The sequence below is a fragment of the Erythrolamprus reginae genome, chromosome 1, assembly GCF_031021105.1.
Source record: "Erythrolamprus reginae isolate rEryReg1 chromosome 1, rEryReg1.hap1, whole genome shotgun sequence".
Lineage (NCBI taxonomy): Eukaryota > Metazoa > Chordata > Lepidosauria > Squamata > Dipsadidae > Erythrolamprus > Erythrolamprus reginae.
Window position 1 is genome coordinate 143,431,551 of NC_091950.1, and position 22,079 is coordinate 143,453,629.

General features: G+C 40.2%; 2 protein-coding genes across 11 annotated transcripts in view; both read left to right on the forward strand.

Moving 5' to 3' along the window:
• Positions 1-3,316, forward strand: part of TNKS1BP1 (tankyrase 1 binding protein 1) — a 48,220-nt gene extending 44,904 nt beyond the window's left edge. For all 10 annotated transcript variants that reach the window (XM_070727410.1, XM_070727426.1, XM_070727402.1 and 7 more), the window contains one exon: positions 2,856-3,316. The gene's annotated coding sequence lies outside the window, so the exon portion shown is untranslated. The remainder of the gene's footprint in view (positions 1-2,855) is intronic.
• A 14,309-nt stretch (positions 3,317-17,625) lies between these two features.
• On the forward strand, positions 17,626-21,469 carry APLNR (apelin receptor). The gene is made up of 2 exons (XM_070736214.1): positions 17,626-18,969; positions 21,188-21,469. The coding sequence occupies exons 1-2, from the start codon at positions 17,867-17,869 to the stop codon at positions 21,204-21,206; spliced, it is 1,122 nt and encodes a 373-aa protein (XP_070592315.1). The 5' UTR covers positions 17,626-17,866; the 3' UTR covers positions 21,207-21,469.
• The last annotated feature ends 610 nt before the right edge of the window (positions 21,470-22,079 follow it).

The window sequence follows — 22,079 nt, forward strand, 5'->3', positions numbered from 1 at the left end:
CGTTTTCACGCTGGTGGGATTCCCCTGAGGCTCCTCTCCATGAGAAACCCCACCTCCGGACTTCTGTTGCCAGCTGAAGCGCCCGTTTTTGTGCTGGTAGGATTCCCCTGCAGCATTGCAAAATCCGGAAGTGGGGTTTCCCATGGAGGGGAGCCTCAGGGGAATCCCACCAGTGCGAAAACGGTCACTTCGGCTGGCAACGGAAGTCCAGAGGCAGAGGTGGGTTCGTACGGTGAAAATAGTTCGGAAGAAGAGGCAAAAAAATCTTAAACCCCGGGTTCGTATCTCAAAAAGTTCGTAAGACGAGGTATCACTGTATCAGTATCCATATCTTGGCAGAATTGAGCCATGGAGACATCTGCAAACCCTCTCTAAAAATTTTCTTTGTGAATAGCCTAGGTAAAAAAACAATCCTGGAGCTCATTATATGATGTGACCCAAAAGTAGAGGTGGGTTCCTTTCGGTTTGGAGTGGTTCGCCCGAACCGGTTACAACCTGCTGCTGATGTCACAATGATATCACACAACTGGTTCAGTCGATGTCTGTCCATGGGCGTGCACCATCTTTTTTTTAAAAAAAGTGATTTTTTTTTTTAAAAAAAAATAATTCTGAGCATGCACAAAAGTTGACATTCCAGCACTGTGTGTGCAGTCGCCCACTTTGATTTTGGCTTTTTGGGGGGAGGGGGGGTATTGGATTTTTTGCTACTGCACACGCAGAGTGGTCGCATATTCACGAGGTGCAGCCACACAGCTGAGGTGGAACCAAACTAGCAGCAAGATACGTTAGAACCCACCCCTGCCCCAAAGGAGAGAAGTGCTTGAAAATGGTTCTGTAAGAATCAGCATTCTGCTGGTTTATGCAGTTATTACATTATCGTTCTCTACCATGGAAATGCATGAATAATGTTCCCAGTGCAGAGAAGCCTAATAAACCATCCTGTATTTTACTTACCCTTCTTTGATTGACTTACTTTTAACTGAATTTTCATGTTTGGCACAGGAATGGACTTTTCCTGCCAAAGCACCCATTTAATAGTACTAGTAGTAATAGTAGCAATAATAGGAATAAAATATTACCAAATTCCCACTGAGTTTTGAATGAGAACACAAAGAGCTCACAAGATGGCAGTGATTTCAGTTAGAGCTTAGAGTAGAAACATAGAAGATTGACGGCAGAAAAAGGCCTCATGGTCCATCTAGTCTGCTCTTATACTATTTCCTGTATTTTATCTTAGGATGGATACACAGTGACACCTCTACTTAAGAACGCCTCTACTTAAGAACTTTTCTAGATAAGAACTGGGTGTTCAAGATTTTTTTGCCTCTTCTCAAGAACCATTTTCTATTTAAGAACCCGAGCCCGGAAAAATTTCCCAGGAAATTTGAGAGTGGCACGAAGGCCCGGCCAATTTTGGATTTTTTTGATTCTCCTCACCTCACCTTCTTCCGGCAGTGACTGTCCTCCTCCTCTTCTTCCTCCTCCTCCTCCCACCCAAATTCCGAGCTTTTATTTTTTTCCTAATGGATTTGCACGCATTATTTGCTTTTACATTGATTCCTATGGGAAAAATTGCTTCTGCTTACAAACCTTTCTACTTAAGAATCTGGTCACAGAATGAATTAATTTCTTAAGTATAGGTACCACTGTATGTTTATCCCAGGCATGTTTAAATTCAGTTACTGTGGATGTACCAACCATGTCTGCTGGAAGTTTGCTCCAAGCACCTACTACTCACAGGAGTGCTCTTGTGCTAAAATATTTTGAGACGGTGTTTGGGTAGCAGAGTCTGAAAAAGTACATTTCTTTTATTTTGTTATTTGTATTTATATGCCACCCACTCCAAAAAGGACTCAGGGCAGCTGATCAAATAGCCCTTGATTTAAATAATTTTTGTTGCAGTCTTTTTCCGCAATGTTCTGTCAAGCTCTCTGGTAGAATCCTCCTGAAAATGCACAGATACAATTTCAGACACACACATGTTTGACAATTCAAAACAATGTTCTTTATACCGAAAATGCAAATAAACAGAGCACTCTTTTTGTATAGCAAAGAGCACTTGTCTCCAAACAAACTGGTAATTTGTACAAGTCCCTTATCAGTTCTGTGATACTTAGCTTGCAGCTGTGAGGCAATTCACAGTCCTTCTTCTTTCACAAAGTGAAACACACTTTGCTCTGGTTTAGTTTCAAAGTGGGGAAAAATCAGCACACAAAGGTCAAAGTCAGCAAAGCAGGCACGAAACACAAGGATCAGATAATCCTCCACAATGGCCAAACCCACAGGCTGCTATTTATAGCAGCCTCACTAATTACCACAGCCCCACCCAACCACAGGTGGCCTCATTTTCTTTGATAATAATCTCTCAGTTGTTGTTGCTTATGCATCGCTCTTCGCATGCGTGGCTGTATCATTAACTCTTGTTCTGAATCCAAGGAGGAGCTAGATAATTGATCTCCTGAGCTGTCTGCCACACTCTCCTCCTCCCTGTCACTCATGTCTTCTTGGTCAGAGGAGCCTTCATCATCAGATTCCACCAGGAGCAAAACAGGCCTGCAGCATGTGGATTTCTCCCCCACATCCACAGTCCTTGGGGCAGGAGCTGAGCCAGAGCTAACCAAAACATGCAGCATCCCTTGTCCCAAATGTACTGCACAGATCTGACGTGATCTGACATGATGCACAACTGAAAAAAGTCACCTTGGCCACAATTAAGTCCTTCCAGAGGGTGTGCTGGTTTACATAGGAGACTAAACATTTGCCCATGACTAGTGTGGGAGGGGTTGGAGCGCTCCAGCAGACATCCTTGCCAATTTTTTGTAATCCTTGTCATTTTTCTTTTGTTGTTGTTGCAGATGTGCTGTCCTACTTCTGGGGCCTTAACAGCAGATGTTCCAGTCAGCATTTTATGGGTTGCAGACGGGAGTTCCCATCTAAACATCTTGGTGGGGATTTGAGGGGGAGGGCGGGAAGGGATTTGTGGGAAGAGGGAGGATGAAGCACATTTATGCACTTTGTATCACATTCACTCACTCATGCATATGGCAGTCAATTCTCTTTACCATTATATTTCCCGTTTTTTTTCCCCTTCTCGTGTTCCATATAATTTTATGAAATCTTTTTTTTTTTTTTTTTTGTAATCATGCTTGGCACTGCCCCCTCTTTTTTTTTCACATTAAGATAAGGAAGCAAGACAAGAAAGTGAAGCTTTCGCGCTCTCTGCTGCCATATATATATTGCATTTCAGACAAAGAGGAAAGGATTGTTTTCCCCTTCAGTCACCTGAAACAAATAAAAAGGTTTTATGGCTACAAAAGCCCCTGCTGTCGTATTTGCTTAAATGTAATCCTCTGATCTGTCTCCAGAGCCAACCTTGTTACTTGGCAACGTAGTCTAGAGCAGGGCAGCCGACAAGGCTATAGCAAAAAAGCTGGTGGTGGGGTGTTTTCCTTTTGTGGATGAAATGGTATGCTCTTTGGTGTGTTTGTGTGTGTGTCGAGTCACTGAAAGCTTTCACAATAGTGAATATTTGATCTGGTAGGAGATTGACCTACCTCTTGCAGGTATTTGACGGATGTGGAAATACATAACAAGAACCATTACCTTCTCAATCAACTTGCCCTCTTGTTTCCTGTTTTTGGGAAATTTTGGGACACTTCCTGAAGCCTGAAGGCGCCAACAACTGCACATGCTGATGTCAGCGTGCATACACAGTCCCTCTCTTCTCCCATATACGAACATGTTGACCCAAAAGTACAATCTCCTCTGCTGGCACAGTAATAGGTGAACACTATCTCAGGCAACATCTTCATTTATGCACACCTACGACTTAAAAGCCACTCGTAGATCTAGGAAAGAAAAAGAAACTTGATAGGTCAAAGGCCCCTGGACTAATGCTGTGAGATCTCTGTTTGCCACAAGATCTTGGCATGTTCTAGTTTGCTGCAAATAAAGAGTGGAAGAATAATTTGGGTGCTGGCTGGAAGCCTAGTGGTTGCAGATGCACTGAAGTAGGTGGGTCGGTGGGTGGGGCACTTCATGGCTAAACAAATTCATTCTCCGAGAATCCTGGGTAGCCGAAAGATTTTTCATGTTCACTGGAGGGACATTTAAGCAGTTTTCTCAAAACCCAGGAGTTTACAAAACCTAAAAAGTTATTTTTTTCCTCCTGCTAACCTAGCAGTTCGAAATCCCGTAAAAATGCAAGTAGAAAAACGGGACCACCTTTGATGGGAAAGTAACAGTGTTCCATGCGCCTTCAGCATTTAGTCATGGCCACATGACCACAGAGATGTCTTTGGATAGCGCTGCCTCTTTAGTTTTGAAACGGAAATGAGCATCGCCCCCTAGAGTCCGGAATGACTAGCGTATATTTGCGAGGGGAACCTTTACCTTTAAAAAATTCAGTAAAGTAAAAAGTCTTAACATGGAAGGAACTCTGCTAGATAGATTTGAGCACATCTACACACTGGAAGGAGGTGTGGCTGACTAGCTGGTTATGACCTGACCCTGGTGTATGTCACCTTATAAGTTGTTTTCTTTTTTGCAAATTCCATTACCTTTGAGTAATCCTTCCCTGGGCTAAGGTTTGCAAAAGCGCTAGGCCTTGTAAATTCCACTTTTCCAAGAAGAGCTTTGCTGAGTTTTATTTTGATTGAGCCCCTGATCGTTTATTCATAATATTTATTCAATAAAGTACTTAATGAACAGGTGCTTGGTTCTTTAAATAAACAGCCAACACTGCAGTCGGATGTATGGATAGATGCACAAATAAACAATGCGTGGTTCATTCAAGAGTAGCATGGTGTGAGGGACAACTCTTGTGGCTGAATCAGCCAAGGATTTTTTGGTAAGTACATGTGATACACACATTTAAAAACATGTGCATTTGTATACATTGTCTTAACACTGACTTTCCTGTGTGTTTCCTGGATTTTTATCCAGGGATGCAATTCCATAGTCATGATATAATCAGGGACTCGATATGTTACATTACACAAGAAACCACATCCTTAGTCTATATGCAGGCTGCTAACTGACTTTGAAATGTATTTGTACATTTTTTTGAAATTTTGTTTCTTCCTCTCAATAGTGTTTTTGTATAAGAGCTCCTAAAATGAGAACACTTAGTACTGTTGGAAATATGGCCTGCTCTATTGATCCTACCTGTCTTATGCAAAGATCAGTGGTGGGCTACAAGCCGGAATGCTAAATTGCGCTCACCGCGGCGGCTCATAAGTTCTTGCGGGACCAGCACAAATTTGCTGCTGCACCTGTGGAGGTAGCAAAATTGCACATGGAGCCACAGGTAAAACCTTGCCAAAACATGGGCGCAGTTTTGCTACCTCCACAGGTGCAGCAGCAAAATTACGCTGGTCCCGCAAGAACTTACGAGCTGTGGTGGTGAGTGCAATTTAGTATTCCAGCTCATAGCCCACTGCTGGCAAGGATGCAAATAAGAGTTTTTATGTGTGGTTTTTAAAACAATATTTGTGTACATCATGGAATTGACCAGCTTGATGACTGCAATGAAGAATACTGAACTTTTGGTTGCTGTATATCAGCATTTTCCATCTGTTCAACTTAGGAAAAAAGAAAAACAGCTGAGAGATAACTTTTGTCTCTATTTTTAGTTCCTGTATTTTAGTTGGGGTGGAGTTCCATATTGCAGCCTCCATCTTATTGCTTACTCCGCTATGCTATTTCTGAGTTGCCTGCAACTGTTATTTCAGCCAGCAGAGGCCGCTGCTGTACTTACTAAACTAATAGCAAATGAGTCTTGCTCTGCATTTAGGGAATGCAAACAAACCAAATTAGTTGTGAGAGCAAAAGGAGGTCCACTCTAGAGAAGAAAAAAGGCTAGAGCTGTGATAGCTAATCTTTTTGTTGTCATATGCTGAAAGCACGCGCATGCTGTTGCGGACATACACCCATAATGCAATGTGCGCATGACCCCCACATACGCCCCATTCCCGCACATGCTCGTGTGCGCCCTGCCCCCTGTGCATACGTGGCAGAGACCCGAAAACCAGCTTGGTGGTGGTAGGTATATGTACATGCACAGTGAAACTGAGCTGGGGTAATGGCTCACGTGCCTGCAGAGGGCGCTCTTGCATGCCATCGGTTCACCATCACTTGGCTACAGCCCGAATTTCTGGGTTTAAATAGAAAATATCTGCTAACTTTATTCTCTTTTAAGATTTTGTGCCAGACACCAAAATAACATTTTTAAAAACGGAATTAAGTTGAAGTGTTAATAACACGTTAACAGGGAACCAGATTGAATTGCAGTATGAACCAAATAAGATTAGTCTGGAGTGATGGGATTGGTAGTCTCTTATTCAGCCTATGAGATTATATGTGGTAATTTCAGAATCTACATCTTCATTTATCCTTATCAGGAAAGACTTAAATGAACTCAATCTGTATAGTCTGGAGAGCAGAAGGGAAAGGGGGGACATGATTGAAACATTTAAATACAGTATGTTAAAGGGTTAAATAAGGTTCAGAAGGGAAGTGTTTTTAATAGGAAAGTGAACACAACAAGGGGGCACAATTTGAGGTTGGGGGAAAGATCAAAAGCAATGTGAGAAAATATTTTACTGAAAGAGTAGTAGATGCTTGGAACAAACTTTCAGCAGACGTGGTTGGTAAATCCACAGTAACTGAATTTAAACATGCCTGGGATAAACATATATCCATCCTAAGATAAAATACAGGAAATAGTATAAGGGCAGATTAGATGGACCATGAGGTCTTTTTCTGCCGTCAATCTTCTATGTTTATATGTTTCTATTTTTCAATCTAAAGCTAATGGAAATCCCAAGCAATTATGCCAAACTTAAATTTTGCAATAATAATCAGCTTAAATTTCCACCCATCACTACAACCAATATTATAATTAACAGCTGTATTTACTCACAAAGCCTCAATTTCCCTATTTAAAGAATATTATTTATCCACTTGAACACTTCAGCTTGTAAGTTAATAAATCTTACAAGATTTATAATTGTTATGTTAGCTTTTTGAATACTATTGAAATCCTACCAGTATTATTTTCTTCCTTCCAGGGGGCATTTTTTTTAAAAAAAATGCTGCATAGATTTAGGTGTTCTAGTTATACAGTTTCTGCCTTCAGTCTTGTTCCTTTGCTCCAGATAATTTCCTGCAGGGTTCATGCTAGAATCTCTGCAGGGATTTCCAGATGAAATATGAGAAATGGCATCGCAGATGTATGACAGATATGACCATATGGAGGCATGATATTGCTAGGCATCAGGGTCAATGGATTTCTATTCTCATTAGTGGAAAACAGTCCATCCAGAGGCATCTTTTCTACATAACCTTTACATGCAAATTAGTATTAGAGCAGCTTCATGTGAAATAATACCTTGTATGGACACATTCACATAACCTTCCATACAGTATTCAATTTATATTAAGAATGCTATCATAAGTAAACAAAAAAGCTCCAGAAAGCACCAGTATGGTTTACACACCAATTATAGTGTGCTAGTGTACAAAAGGATATGAAGGTATCTTTTTGAGAAAGTTTTCAAGCTCTTTTCCTGTTGATAATGATTATTGAGTTTTTTCCATAAGCTAGTGCAGGTTTTGGACAGTACTAATAATATATTGTATTAATTAACACTGACGGCGACAACAACAACAGGTCTTCTAATCCAACCATTTGTGTAGGCAAGAAATCCTACACCATTTCAGACAAATGGTTATCCAACATTTTCTTATAAACTTCCAGTGTTGGAGCATTCACAACTTCTGGAGACAAGCTGTTTCGCTGATTAATTGTTCTGTCAGGAAATTTCTCCTTGGTTCTAAGTTGCTTCTCTCCTTGTTTAGTTTCCATCCATTGCTTCTTGTTCTGTCCTCAGATGCTTTAGAGTATAGTTTGAGCAACCCCTAAATTATTGGAAGACTGCTATCATGTCTCCCCTAGTCGTTCTTTTTATTAACCATTCTTCATATGTTTTATCCTCCAGTCCCCTAATCATCTTTGTTGCTCTTCTCTGCACTTCTTCTCGAGTCTCAACATCCTTTTAACATTGTGGCGACCAAAACTGAATACAGTGTTCCCTCGATTTTTGAGGGGGAAGCGTTCTGAGACCACCCGCGAAAGTCGAATTTCCGCGAAGTAGAGATGCGGAAGTAAATACACTATTTTTGGCTATGAACAGTATCCCAAGCCTTCCCTTAATACTTTAAAACCCTAAATTACAATTTAAATACCCCATAGCAACCATTTAGGTTATTACTCACCATGTTTATTTATTAAAGTTTATTTTAAAAAAATGTTTTTTAAAGGCAGACGAAAGTTTGGCAATGACATATGACGTCATCGGGCGGGAAAAACCATGGTATAGGGGGGGAAAACCCAAAGTATTTTTTAATTAATATTTTTGAAAAACCGTGGTATAGACGTTTCGCGAAGTTTGAACCCGCGAAAATCGAGGGAACACTGTACAGTATTCCAAGTGTGGCCTTACCAAGTGGTACTAAGACTTTATGTGGTCTTGAGGCTATCTCTCTGTTAATGCAGCCTAGAAGTGTTTTGGGGTTTTGGCAGCTGCTGCACACTGCTGGCTCATATTTAACTGGTTGTCTACTAGGACTCCAAGACCCCTCTCAGAGTTATTACTGTTGAGCAAGGTACCACATATACTGTACCTGTGCATTTTGTTTTCCTTGCCTAAATGTAGAGCCTTTTTTCACCATTGAATTTCATTTTGTTAGAGAGCGCCCAATGTTCAAGTCTGTCAAGATCCTTCTGTATCTTGAGCCTATCTTTTGGAGAGTTGCCAGTTTGGTGTCATCTGCAAATTTGCTGAGTTCCCTGTCTATCCCCTCATCTAAGTCATTGATAAAGATGTTGAAGAGTGCTGGTCCAAAAAGGCCGCTACCTTTCTCCTTTATTCTTTCACTCAGACTCCCAACTCTCAGCCAGCAGCTCCACCCACAACTTATGTGAAGTTAAAATGTAGTGGAGCTTTATTCATCAAAGGTAGATACTGAACTCAATTTGATTTAATCATTCTTCTGTTATCTTTCAAGTTGATGCCATTCATATGATTTGGAAAAAGCCAGGGCCTGGGATCTTATAGTTACTTAGGAAGTCATGGTTCTGCACACTGTATTGGCTGGGTCCTCAAAGTCAAATAGGTTGACATGAAGTTGACCTGCTATTTAGTGTATCGTGTAATACAGGTAGTCCTCAACTTACGAGTGACCGTCCAAAATTACAATGGCACAGAAAAAAAGTGACTTGTGACCATTTTTCACACTTAGGACTGTTGCAGCAGCCTAGTGACCGCATGATTTACATTTGGATGATTGACAGCTGGTTCATATTTATGACTTGCAGTGTCCTGGGATCGTGTGATTACCTTTTGCGACCACCTGAGAGTCAATGGGGAAGCTAGGCTGTAATTTGACGACTACCTGTAATTAAGGGGTTCAACTGGGACAATGAAGAGACAGAATCAAGCCCATCATGAGTCCCATGGTTGCTGACATAAAATCAGAGAAAAGGCACTTACTGTATTTTTGGAGTATAAGATGCACCTCCCCCCAAAAAGAGGCTGAAAATTTGGGTGGGTCTTATACTAAAGCTACTTATGTAGCTTTTTCCAAGCTTTTTTCCCAGCCCTAATGAGGTGCTAATGATCTTCCCAGGGCTTGCAGGCTTGTTTTTGTTCCTACCCCGTTGTAAGACGTTTTTTCTAGCCCTAAGTCTTTGCAGTCTTGTTTTCATTGCTACTCCCTCCAAAAAAGATTTTTCAGCCCTAACCATGGGATAAAATAATGTGCTGAAGCTGACCAGACTAAGGATGCTAGATGCTAGACTCAAATCCTATGGCATCTCAGGACTCCTCCATAACTGGATTACTGCATTCCTGTCAAACAGGCAACAAATTGTCAAAATTGGTAGCGCCATCTCCACCCCCGTCCCTGTCATAAGTGGCGTTCCCCAGGGAAGCGTACTAGGTCCTACTCTCTTCATTCTCTACATCAACGACCTCTGTGACCATATCGAAAGCAACTGTATTCTTATTGCTGATGATGTGAAACTTTTCAACACCACTGACAACACACTCACTCTCCAAAAAGACCTGGACTTTGTCTCAGACTGGTCTAACACCTGGTAATTTCAAATATCAACCAACAAATGCTCTACCCTCCACATCGGCAAAAAGAATCCAAACCACACATACGAACTGAATAAACAATCTCTCACTGCTAACCCACACTCAGTAAAAGACCTTGGAATACTAATATCAAATGACCTAAGTCCTAAAGCCCACTGCAACAATATCGCCAAAAAAGCTTCTAGAGTTGTTAACCTGATCCTACGCAGCTTCTGCTCAGGCAATCTCACACTACTCACAAGAGCCTACAAAACTTTTGCCAGACCCATCCTAGACTACTGCTCATCTGTCTGGAACCCATACCACATCTCAGACATCAACACCCTTGAAAATGTCCAAAGATATTTCACTCCTCCACTCGAAACAGAATATCCTCCAAAAATAGAGTAACAATCCTGGGCCTTGAAAGCCTAGAACTACAGCGCCTAAAACACGATTTGAGTATTGCCCACAAGATCATATGCTGCAAAGTCCTACCAGTCAATGACTACTTCAGCTTCAACCACAACAACACAAGAGCAGGCAAAAGATTCAAACTTAATACGAACCGCTCCAAACTTGACTGTAAAAAATATGATTTCAACAATCGAGTTATCGAAGCATGGAACTCATTACCGGACTCAATTGTGTCAACCCCAAACCCCCAACATTTCTCCCTTAGACTCTCCAGGATTGACCTCTCCAGGTTCCTAAGAAGCCAGTAAGGGGCGTACATAAGTGCACTGGTGTGTCTTTCGTCCCCTGTCCAATTGTCTTTCCTTTATCTCACCTATCATATATATTTTCTTTCTTTCATATATCCTCTCCTCTAAGTTCACTTTTACCCGTATATATATTACTACATGTCTATTTTTCTTCCTATGTATTTGTGTCTTGGACAAATGAATAAATAAAATAAAATAAATAAAAATAAATAAAATGATTATCTGGCAGGTAGATTCCCCCCCCCTATTTTCCTCCCCCAAAACTAAGGTATGTCTTATACTCGAAAAATACGGTAATTAAATGCCTGTTATCTCCACCAGCATGGCAATGCCAAGGGTTCATATTATGACCACCGTAATTTAAGACTGCTAAGAATATTTTTCCTTTCCTTACTTCAAAGAAATAATATGGCTGGATTATGGCTTGTATGTCATGGAACCCTATCACATTTTATTTTAAATTATCTGAAAGGAAGACACAGGGATATTAAAAAAAACCTTTTGAAACTATCTTAAGCCACTCTTCATCCAAAGTGCGATTCTCTGCTATTCATATCCCCTTATTGTTACAGTGAGACGGACTATAAATATTTTGCTTGCTACATCCTGGGCTCGGGACCCATTTCTTCTTTTCCTGTCTCCATCCTATTTCCTCTCCCCACCCCCATCTCTTGTCAATTTTTTTTCCTTACATTTGCAGCACAGAGTTTAAAGTGACAGAAATACAAAGATGATGAAGCCAAGGAAAAATTGTTGACCAACTTTCAGCTGAATAGTGACTTTTTTCATATAGAAACCTTTCCCCTTTTTATGTTGTTCCACGAACAGGGAAGAATGACTTTGGCCTAAACAAACTAATAAAAAAATAACTCTTTCGGTTCTTCTTGATTTACAGCACTCTGCTTCTCTTCGGTAAGGGTATCAGGTAGTTTATCCCATTAAAGCACTTGGCTCAAATCATCAGTGTTGACTGAGTAGTAACATTTCATGCTTATTCTTAAATCATATTAAATCTTTGGTTCACAAAGCCACTAGGCTTAGTCTAAACCTTCCATTGGGGGCTTAAAATGGTATTATCCATGCTTATTAAACAAGCTTTCTGATTTATTTGCTTAATCATATGACTGTACTGTAAACTAACCTTGGGTTATATGAACATTATTTTAAGGATCTTGGGATCTATAGCTTAGCAACAATAGGTTGCTGCTGCTAATGGAGAATATGGATTTTAGGAGGTGGACCTCAGGGTTAAAATTCAGCAGGTTCTGTAGAACTGGTAGCGGAAATTTTGAGTGTTTCAGAGAACTAGTAGTGGAAATTTTGAGTAGTTCGGAGAACCAGCAAATACCACTTCTGGCTGGCCCCAGAGTGGGGTGGGAATGAGGATTTTGCAATATCCTCCCCCCCAGGAGTGGGGTGGGAATGGAGATTTTGCCATACCCTCCCCCTGCCACGCCCACCAAGGTACGCCCACCAAAATGGTAGGGAAAAATTTTGAATTTCACTCATGGTGGACCTCCTTTTTTTCAAGGACTCCCCAGAAATAAATATAATAGGCTGACCTAGTCAGGGTAACATATTCTAATCTGTTTAAAGTCTACCTTCAGCTTATCTCTAGAAAAAATAGGAAAGTAAGTGGTTTAGCTGTTTCCAAAGTCTAGAACTGCAGAATTTAGCAAACTTCGTATTAAAGAGTAGCTACTGTACAATGTACATTATAACCATGGTGCTTTGTAGATGGAGACGTTTTTAAGAAAAAAATTCCTTTGTTAAAATAATCAAGTTAAATCTTTAGAAAAAAATTCCTCTGCTATTCTGAATCTAGCAACAAATCAGAAATCACTCAGTAGTTGACTGTATCAACCTACCCTTTGTGCAACAATAAGGATATGATCTCATTTTCATCTATTGGGGGCTGTATTATAAATTGAATTATTAGCATTATTTGATGGGGGAAACAAAAAAGCTGGATTCCATTTATTTAGTTGTCTCTACTGAGGCAATATACTAAATGCTTTGGGTGGTAATTTCAGGGCATATCAAAACCCTAGGATTTGTCATAGCCTCTGTTATCCTATTCTTGACAATTAGGCTGTTTTATAAAACACTATTTGTGTATTCAATATTTTGCTCACTGATTAACATTCTATGGTTGTTATGGACTACTGAAATGAAGTGCGGAATAGTCTAAAGCAGCACCAAAATGTTAAATTATAGTTATTTGAGATCATCCATCCAAAAGTTGACAGTACAGCTCGGCACACTTGAGAAAGTATTTGGAAGATGTGCTTTGAGCCTCATACACAAGCATAGAGTCTCTCTACATTAATTGAACAGCCCATGCTTTTTCCAGCTTCTGTTCAGTGAGACCGAATAAAAAATGCTGTTGCTTAATGATTGATTGGGTTCACATATTTATGCTATTTGGTTTTAGCTTAGAGGGCTGGGCAAATCCAGTCACCATTTGTAACAATGCTTATGGTTTAATGTGGGAGTAGGCAAAGTTTGCTCTTCTATGACATGTGAACTTCAGCTCCCAGAATTCTTGAGCTAGCATGAGTGGCTCAGGAATTCTGGGAGTTGAAGTCCACAAGTGATAGAAGAGCCAACTTTGCCTACCCCTGGTTTAGTGCAATGTCTGAACAAGGCAGCCAATCTGATGATTCAACAAACTATGGTTAAGAAATCCAGGCCTAGTACAATAGTCTAAATCCAGTTTGTACATTTCATTTAAGATCTGAGTCAGATCTAGGTAAGTTTCAGATTTTATTTTTCCAAACATGGGTGATCAAATCACCTACTGTATATCTTTGTTCAAGCATCACTGCTGGTAACCTAAAACCCACAATAGCATCTGGCAGGAAACCATAACTCAATGAACTTGTCACCTTTTCCTGGACTCCATCTGAAGTGGTGACCAAAGTAGGTTTTATGGCTTCTACACTATTCCAGGTTTTTTTTTCCAGCCCAGCATTTTGCATTCTATTTATTCTGACAAAGACTCTTGGAAAATTAATCATGCTGATTATGTTGATAGTTTGGCTGGTCCCATTGAGGATTTTGATTGAGCGTATGTTCCCCAAGGATTTAAACAAGGATTGACCTTGTTTCAAGCAGAAGTGCTTGCTTTAATTTCTAAACTAACCCCAATGGGAAGAGGGGTGGTTATCTGGGTTTGAGAAGTTAGGGTTCAAATCCCCCTTCATTCACTGGGTGACTTTGTGCCTGCAATTTAATCTTAGCCTAATCGGCCTTACAGGGTGGTTGCATAGACTAAATGAGGGCACTATAAAGGTCATAGAAACATAGAAGACTGACGGCAGAAAAAGACCTCATGGTCCATCTAGTCTGCCCTTATACTATTTCCTGTATTTTGTCTTACAATGGATATATGTTTATCCCAGGCATGTTTAAATTCAGTTACTGTGGATTTACCAACCACGTCTGCTGGACGTTTGTTCCAAGGATCTACTACTCTTTCAGTGAAATAATATTTTCTCACGTTGCTTTTGATCTTTCCCCCAACTAACTTCAGATTGTGTCCCCTTGTTCTTGTGTTCACTTTCCTATTAAAAACACTTCCCACCTGAACCTTATTTAACCCTTTGACATATTTAGATGTTTTGATCATGTCCCCCCTTTTCCTTCTGTCCTCCAGACTATACAGATTGAGTTCATTAAGTCTTTCCTGATACGTTTTATGCTTAAGACCTTCCACCATTCTTGTAGCGCGTCTTTGGACCCGTTCAATTTTGTCAATATCTTTTTGTAGGTGAGGTCTCTGAAGGATGCAGGTCACAGGGATTTTGAAGTTCTTCTGGAATGTTTCATTTTTCCTACTTTTAACCAAGGGAGTATTCTAACATTTCAAAGAGCTGGTCTGAATTACTTGCTAGTTGCTTTGTTATTCTGATGATAGTGCAACACAGAACTCCTTATGTTATAAACACAGGCACATGGATGAGGACCAGGGCAGCTGAAGGAAATTATCAGGCTGATCAGTAAAGCATAAGGGAAGATTGAACACCAAAGCCCTAAATGGCTTCTAAGAGTGGTGCTATGTTTAGCACGAAGCCATTTTCTAATCCAGCAAGCCAGATCTTCCTGGGAAGGCAGATAAAAGCCATCAAAAGACAAGATAGGTGGCTAGCAGTTCCATTACTACAGGTACTTCAAAGGAGCTGGTGATATCCTCCATGGACAGATAGTAAATATGCTCTGGTTCTGTCCAGTAGATACTAGAATATCACAGGTTGCCTGGTTCCAAGTTGTTCTTTCATACAGTTTCTGTGCCTGATGTTTTGGCCATGTCAGATTTAATCATCTAAATGTTGTATCCTAAAACTGCAAGTAGTAAATTAACATATAAAGACAGGCTCAATTTTTCACTAATGAACCAGAAGAGCCCTGCACTCCTCCACTCTAAATAGAATACCCTATGAGACTAGACTTTCAACCCTGGGCCTAGAAAGCTTAGAACTAAGATGCCTTAAACAAGATCTAAGTATTGCCCACAAGATCATATGCTGCAACGTCCTGCCTGTCAACAACTACTTCAGCTTCAACCTCAACAACACAAGAGCACACAACAGATTTAAACTTAATATTAACCGCTCCAAACTTGACTTAAAAATATGACTTCAGTAACCGAGTTGTCGAAGTGTGGAACTCATTACCGGACTCCATAGTGTCATCCCCAAACCCCCAACACTTTACCCTTAGATTATCCATGGTTGACCTATCCAGATTCCTAAGAGGTCAGTAAGGGGCGAGTACAAGTGCACTAGAGTGCCTTCCGTCCCCTGTACTATTACTCTCCTATATCTCCTATACCTTTCTTCTATTCCTATATCTCTTCTATTCTTTCATTGATATGTTCTATTACTATATCTTCTTTTCTAGTCTTTCTTAGATATATTTTACTATGAGTATGTCCTCTATAACCTATAACCATCATGTATTTTACTATGTGTATATAGATATATACCCACTAAAACCCTCATTGTGTATTGGACAAAATAAATAAATAAAATAAATAAATATGCAGTCTTATTAGACATTGTACAGTTGAAAACATGGGTGAAATTCAGCAGGTTCTGGAAAACTGGTAGCCCACATTTTGAGTAGTTGGGAGAACTGGCAAACACCACCTCTGGCTGACCTCAGAGTGGGGTGTGAATGGAAATTTTGCAATATTCTTCCCCTGCCATGCTGACCAAGCCATGCCCACAAAATCTGTAGGGGGGGGAATTGAATTTCACCCCTGGCTGAAAAGCTTTTCTTATTTAATTTGTCAATTGCTTTTCTCTTGATATTATATGCTCCATAAGCATGTAAGGGCTGTGTTTTCTGTGGGAATTGCACAAAGACATTTATTTTGGGACTGGGAATAAACTGGAATTTGAGCATTTTAGTTGCAATGGCAGATGTTTAGATCCGTTACAATTAATTCCCAATAATCTCTTTTTTGATGTTTTTTTAAGTTGATAGATTTCAATTCAAGTTTGCTCCTTTCAGAAAAAAAATTAGCTACAGGTAGTCCTCAATTTACAACAGTTCATTTGGTGACCCTTCAAAGTTACAATGGTACTGAAAAAAGTGACTTATGACCATTTTGTACACTTATGACCATTGCATCATCCCTATGGTCATGTCATTTATATTCAGTTGCTTGATCTGGTTCATATATATGAGGAGGGGAGGGGAGGGGAGAGAACAAACAGAATAGAATAGAATTCTTTATTGGCCAAGCGTGATTGGCCAGTAAAGACAAAGGAAATTGTCTTTGGTGCATATGCTCTCAGTGTACATAAAAGAAAAGATACATTTGTCAAGAATCATGGGGTACAACACTTAATGATTGTCATAGGGTACAAATAAGCAATCAGGAAACAATCAATATTAATATAAATCATATACAGACGGGAATGCATTTGGGTCCTCTAGAAATACTCTATGTGTCTAAAGTTTCAACAATTCACCTTCAATGTTCTCTGCTGACCAAAGCATGTCTTAATTATCCCACTCCCCACTTTTTTTCCTATGCTTCTCCTTGAGATGTTTGCTAGGCGACCATCACCTTGGCTGCATTCTTCCCAGCTCTGCCCCCCACCACCTTAGTTTTCAAAGCCTTTCAGGGAGCCAAGCAGAATAATCTTCAACTTCCTTAAGTAAAAGCTTATTTAGGTGTAAGAATGAGCATGCCATTTCTTTGCTTGGACTGACTTTTTTCTTAATGTGCTATCATAATGTGATCACAGAATGTCCTAAAATCAATGATGTTTAGGACATTTTTTGGGGGGGGGGTGTTTGTGTGTGTGCTTGCGTGTGTGTGTGTGTGTGTGTGTGTGTGTGTGTGTGTAAAGCGCTTAGATCACTTTGCTGCTGAAACTGAGAAAAACTCCCAATTGGGAAAACTGAGACTTTAGGCAAAGGTGATCAGGTTAGCAGGGAACCCTGCTATTTGGATTATCACTCCCATCATGCCACCCACCCGGCATCTCTGGTTGTCTTAAGCCACATTCCTTTCCTTGCTGTGGGAAGCTCAGGGTGAGAGCACATGTAGTGTAGAGTGTTTGCAAAGGGGAGGGTCCGAATGGCAGATGGAGCTGCCCAGAACCACAGGGGTCAATTCATCCAATTCACATAAGGATGTTGAGTGAAAGCAAGGGGAGGACTGGGGGGAAGGGGGCAGGGATACAAAGGTTTTAAGACAAGTCAAAAGGAAGCTCCTACTACAGTAGGAATGTATGTGGGGGAGAGAGAGAGATGACCCAGACTGAGGGAGGCACTGACCAGATCTATCTAAAGCTTTGAGAAGGAATCACAAATGAGCTGAAAGACCCGGCAACTTTCTCTCTCTCTCTCTCTCTTCCTTCTACACAAGAACTTTGCCAAGATTTATCCTGCCAAGTGATCTGGAAATCAAAGAGCCAACAAAACACACACACAAAAAGGAACTTCTTCTTCCGAGCACATTCTTCTTTTCTTCCAGCAGAAATGGAATTTGGCAACGATACCGACAACAACGAATGTGACTATGATGACTGGAGTTCTTCCAAAATTTTAATTCCTTCCATCTATTTTCTTGTTTTCTTCCTGGGCACCACTGGCAATGGTTTGGTGCTGTGGACCATTTTCCGAGGAGGGCAAGAAAAGCGACGCTCAGCAGATACCTTCATTGCAAACTTGGCAATAGCTGACTTGACCTTTGTGGTCACTTTGCCTCTATGGGCCACTTATGTGGTCCTGGACTACCATTGGTCTTTTGGCTCTTTTGCCTGCAAACTCAGCAGCTATCTGGTCTTTGTCAACATGTACGCCAGTGTCTTCTGCCTCACGGGGCTCAGCTTTGACCGCTACTTGGCTATCGTCCGCCCTATAGCCAATGCCAAGCTGAGGTCAAAAGCTAGTGGACTTCTCATGACCATTGTGCTCTGGACTATGGCGGCTCTCTTGGCCCTGCCAGCCATGATTTTCCGGAGGACTGGAGTATTCCCCGATAGTGACAGAGTGACATGCTACATGGATTATTCAAGCGTGGCAACCAACAAGACTGATGCCGCCTGGGAAGCAGGGCTGGGCTTGTCCTCCACCCTGATGGGGTTTGTAATCCCCTTTGCCATCATGCTGATTTGCTACTTCTTCATTGCCCGCACGATTGCCGGCCACTTCCGAAAGGAGCGCAGTGAAGGGCTGAGGAAGCGGAAGCGCCTGCTCACCATCATCATTGTCCTTGTGACCACTTTCGCGATCTGCTGGCTCCCCTTCCACTTGGTGAAAACCCTCTACATGCTCATGGACTGGGAGGTGGTGCCCTTGTCCTGCAGCTTCCATGCCTTCCTGAGCAATCTCCACCCGTACTGCAGCTGCTTGGCCTATGTCAACAGCTGCCTCAATCCTTTCCTCTATGCCTTCTTTGATCCCCGCTTCCGACAATCCTGCTCGGCTCTCCTCCGTTGCACGTCAGGGCATTTGCCTGGAGTTGCAGGAGAGAAATCAGCCAGCTATTCGTCTGGTCACAGCCAGAACCACCTAGGGAAGAACATGGAAGCAGGGCAGGAGATACACTGCCCTGATAGCCAAGATACTTTGCTTCATGGGTAAAAAAAATTGGATTAATGTCCAACAGCCACCATAAACTTTGCATACAATGAATCTCTCCTCACTCTGATTTTCATTCTCTTCCCTTCATCATTCTATCATCCGATTCTGTTTCTTTTCTAAATGTTGCAAGTTTTTGTTTAAAAAAAATTAAATTGGTAAGTTTTTTTAAAGTTGTTTAAAAAAAATTAAATTGGTAAGTTTTTTTAAAGTTGTTTAAAAAAAATTAAATTGGTAAGTTTTTTTAAACTGATACAATATTCATCCCTTCCTTCTGTATTCTGCTTGCTTATCCATTGTAACAATGTCTATGTTATGTAAAGATTATGCTAGGAAGGGGGAAAAAGTATTTCATTCTGTTCTAAAACGCAATGCTGCGTACCCTGCTGTTCTTCTAATGAAATTTACATGGACTTTTAAATGGACTCGTAGAGCCTTATGCTGGTTATTTTGCAGAGCTGAGCTTTGAAATGTTTTGAAAACTTACAATAGGCTTTTTAAACGTTCAGTGAAACAGTAGAAGGAAATGCACTTGGGAGCTTGCTGCATATCTGGTCTGTCTATAGTCATGCTTCCATGTTTCAAGCCAGCTCTGTGGAACAGTTCCTGTTTAAGAAATGCTTCGATCCTACACCCCAGATTTTCTTAACTTTTTCTTACCATGCCACTTTGAGGCATGGTTTCTTGGCAACTTCTAATTCCTTCATTTTCCTTGTTCTATGGGAAGAAATGATTGCAGCACCTGAAATTTCGAGTTTTAATATTCACCACAATGGAAAACTGGCACCATGGACAGAAAACTTCAGTCTGCAAAACTATTTCTTCCTATGTATGAAGACATCTTCTTCAAACAGATAGCAATTGTAGTACTTTCTTAGCTCCATGCCTGCCCTGTCAAGTAAAGGCCCTCAATTCAAAACTATTCTTTTTTTTAAAAAAAAAAACAAAAAACAGGAATGGTTCATCAGCAAAATCTTTCCACTCACTCTTTTATCCCCGAATAAAATGTAAAACTCTTGCTGCTTACTACACAATCTTAACAGAAGTTTGAAAATAGTATCATGACAAAAATGTTTTATTTCTAAGTATTCGGGTCCATTACTCAACTTGCCTATACTTTATATTTTATTTACTTTCTTCAGTACTTTTATGTACTGAATAAAGTTTTAAGTCATGCAGAAAAATGCTTTGAGTCTCTTTTCATTGAATTGATTTGCTGACTAAGAATGTTTATGTAATGTTTTTAATAGTGCATCCTTTATTTTTAATAACTAATGGGCAATGTAAAACTGTACATTTATATAGACTTAATGATTTTTTAAAAAATCAAATCTTTATTTACTGTAAAAATTTTGTTGCAATTAAATTTGCAAGGAAGTGCTTCAAACTGAAAAGTGTTTTTTAACATTAAAATATTTTTTCTGAATTAAAAAATAATTAAGATATTCAATGGTATTCATGTTATCCTATTATTACTCCACATATAGTTTTTTTTAAAGATTCTACAGTTTATTTTGAATCTTAATTGCCGGGATAGAATTATAGATTTAAAATGTTTATAATGTACTTGCCAGTTTTCTTTATATGAGATAAAACATTCTTATCAGTTAGCAAAACATGGCTGGACATGTTATTACTAATCACTATGACACAAACATGTAAAAGAATGAAGAGATAAGTTTGCCCTGGAATATTCCATTTTAGGGTAAAAATAGAAATTTTAAATTTTAAATATACCCTTGAGAGTAAACATTGCCTTTCCAAATTTAGAAAATCACAGTTCAGAAAAACGTTTTCCCTGTCAGGCTAGCTTTAGAGATATATAGTAGGCTTTAAATGCAAGCAACTACAATCAGAAGTGATATAGCCAAACAAAACAACAATGTCTTGATTCTGTTGAATGTATAAAATGACCATGGGTGTGTTATCTTACTTTTTGTAAAGCTCTCAAGATAATATAAAATGATAGATTTTAAGATTCATTATCTAGTATGTTGAATGGCTATTGACAGGGCCTAAAAAAGTACAAGAGAAGGAACAGAGAGTATAGGGGCCTCACTGAGGGAGGTGAATTTATCAGGTAATTGTCTTTGTATTCCTCTTTTATGTACAGGTATGAATATGCATAATGCAAAACAAAAAAGCTGTTTTTATTCTTTTGTTAATATACATGGGATTCATTTTTAATTTTCTTACATCCTCTCCTATTGTGACCAGAGCAGGACAGCTGAGGTGAATCCCAGGAAATTGACTTGCTGATGCAGAATGTGGATCCATCTAGGACAGTATTGCTCACATAGAATGATGGCAACTGTCAAAGGTTACAGCTGTGACTCTTTTCAGCTCTAGCTGGAGATGTTTGGGACTCCAACTGGGACCTCTTGTATGCAAAACCTATCTTCTGCTACTGAGCTACAATCTCTCACCTAACTTCTAAAGATGGACAAAAGAAATATGGAGCATTTAACTGGAGAATTAAATAAAACCTCAATGAATGTTTACCCCAGAGTTTTTATTGAAAAGAGCATGGTTTGAATGTTTTCCTTCCTTTTCTGTGTATTCTGTGAGGCAGAAGAAAAACTGACACATATTATTATGCACCTATGAAATAGTCTTAGAAGGGAAGAAGGTGATGGAGGGGATTGTCAGTCCTTCTGCAACACTGGTTATAATCCCGAATATGTCCCAAGTTCATGAGGTCCTGTCTACTTATGACAGTGATGGTGAAGCTATGGCACGGATGCCACAGGTGGCACGCAGAGCCATATCTGTTGGCACGTGAGCCATTGCCCTAGCTCAGCTCCAAAGTTCATGTGTGTGCTGGCCAGTTGATTTTTGGCTTGCACAGAGGCTCCGGGAGGGCATTTTTGGCTTCCAGAGAGCCTCCAGCCTCCAAGAAAGTCTTTGGAGTCTGGGGAGGGCAAAACAAGAACCTACTGGGCCCACTAGAAGTTGGTAAACAGGCTGTTTCTAGCCTTCAGAGAGCCTTCAGGGGGGAAGGGGATGGAAGCTGTTTTCACCCTCCACAGGCATTGAATTATGGGTGTGGGCACTCATGCATGCACAATAATGCACACACACACTCTTTCGGCACCCAAGGGAAAAAAGG

Excerpts from the sequence above, each read along its gene's own strand:
- APLNR (XM_070736214.1), top strand. The coding sequence starts at position 17,867 with ATGGAATTTGGCAACGATACCGACAACAACGAATGTGACTATGATGAC.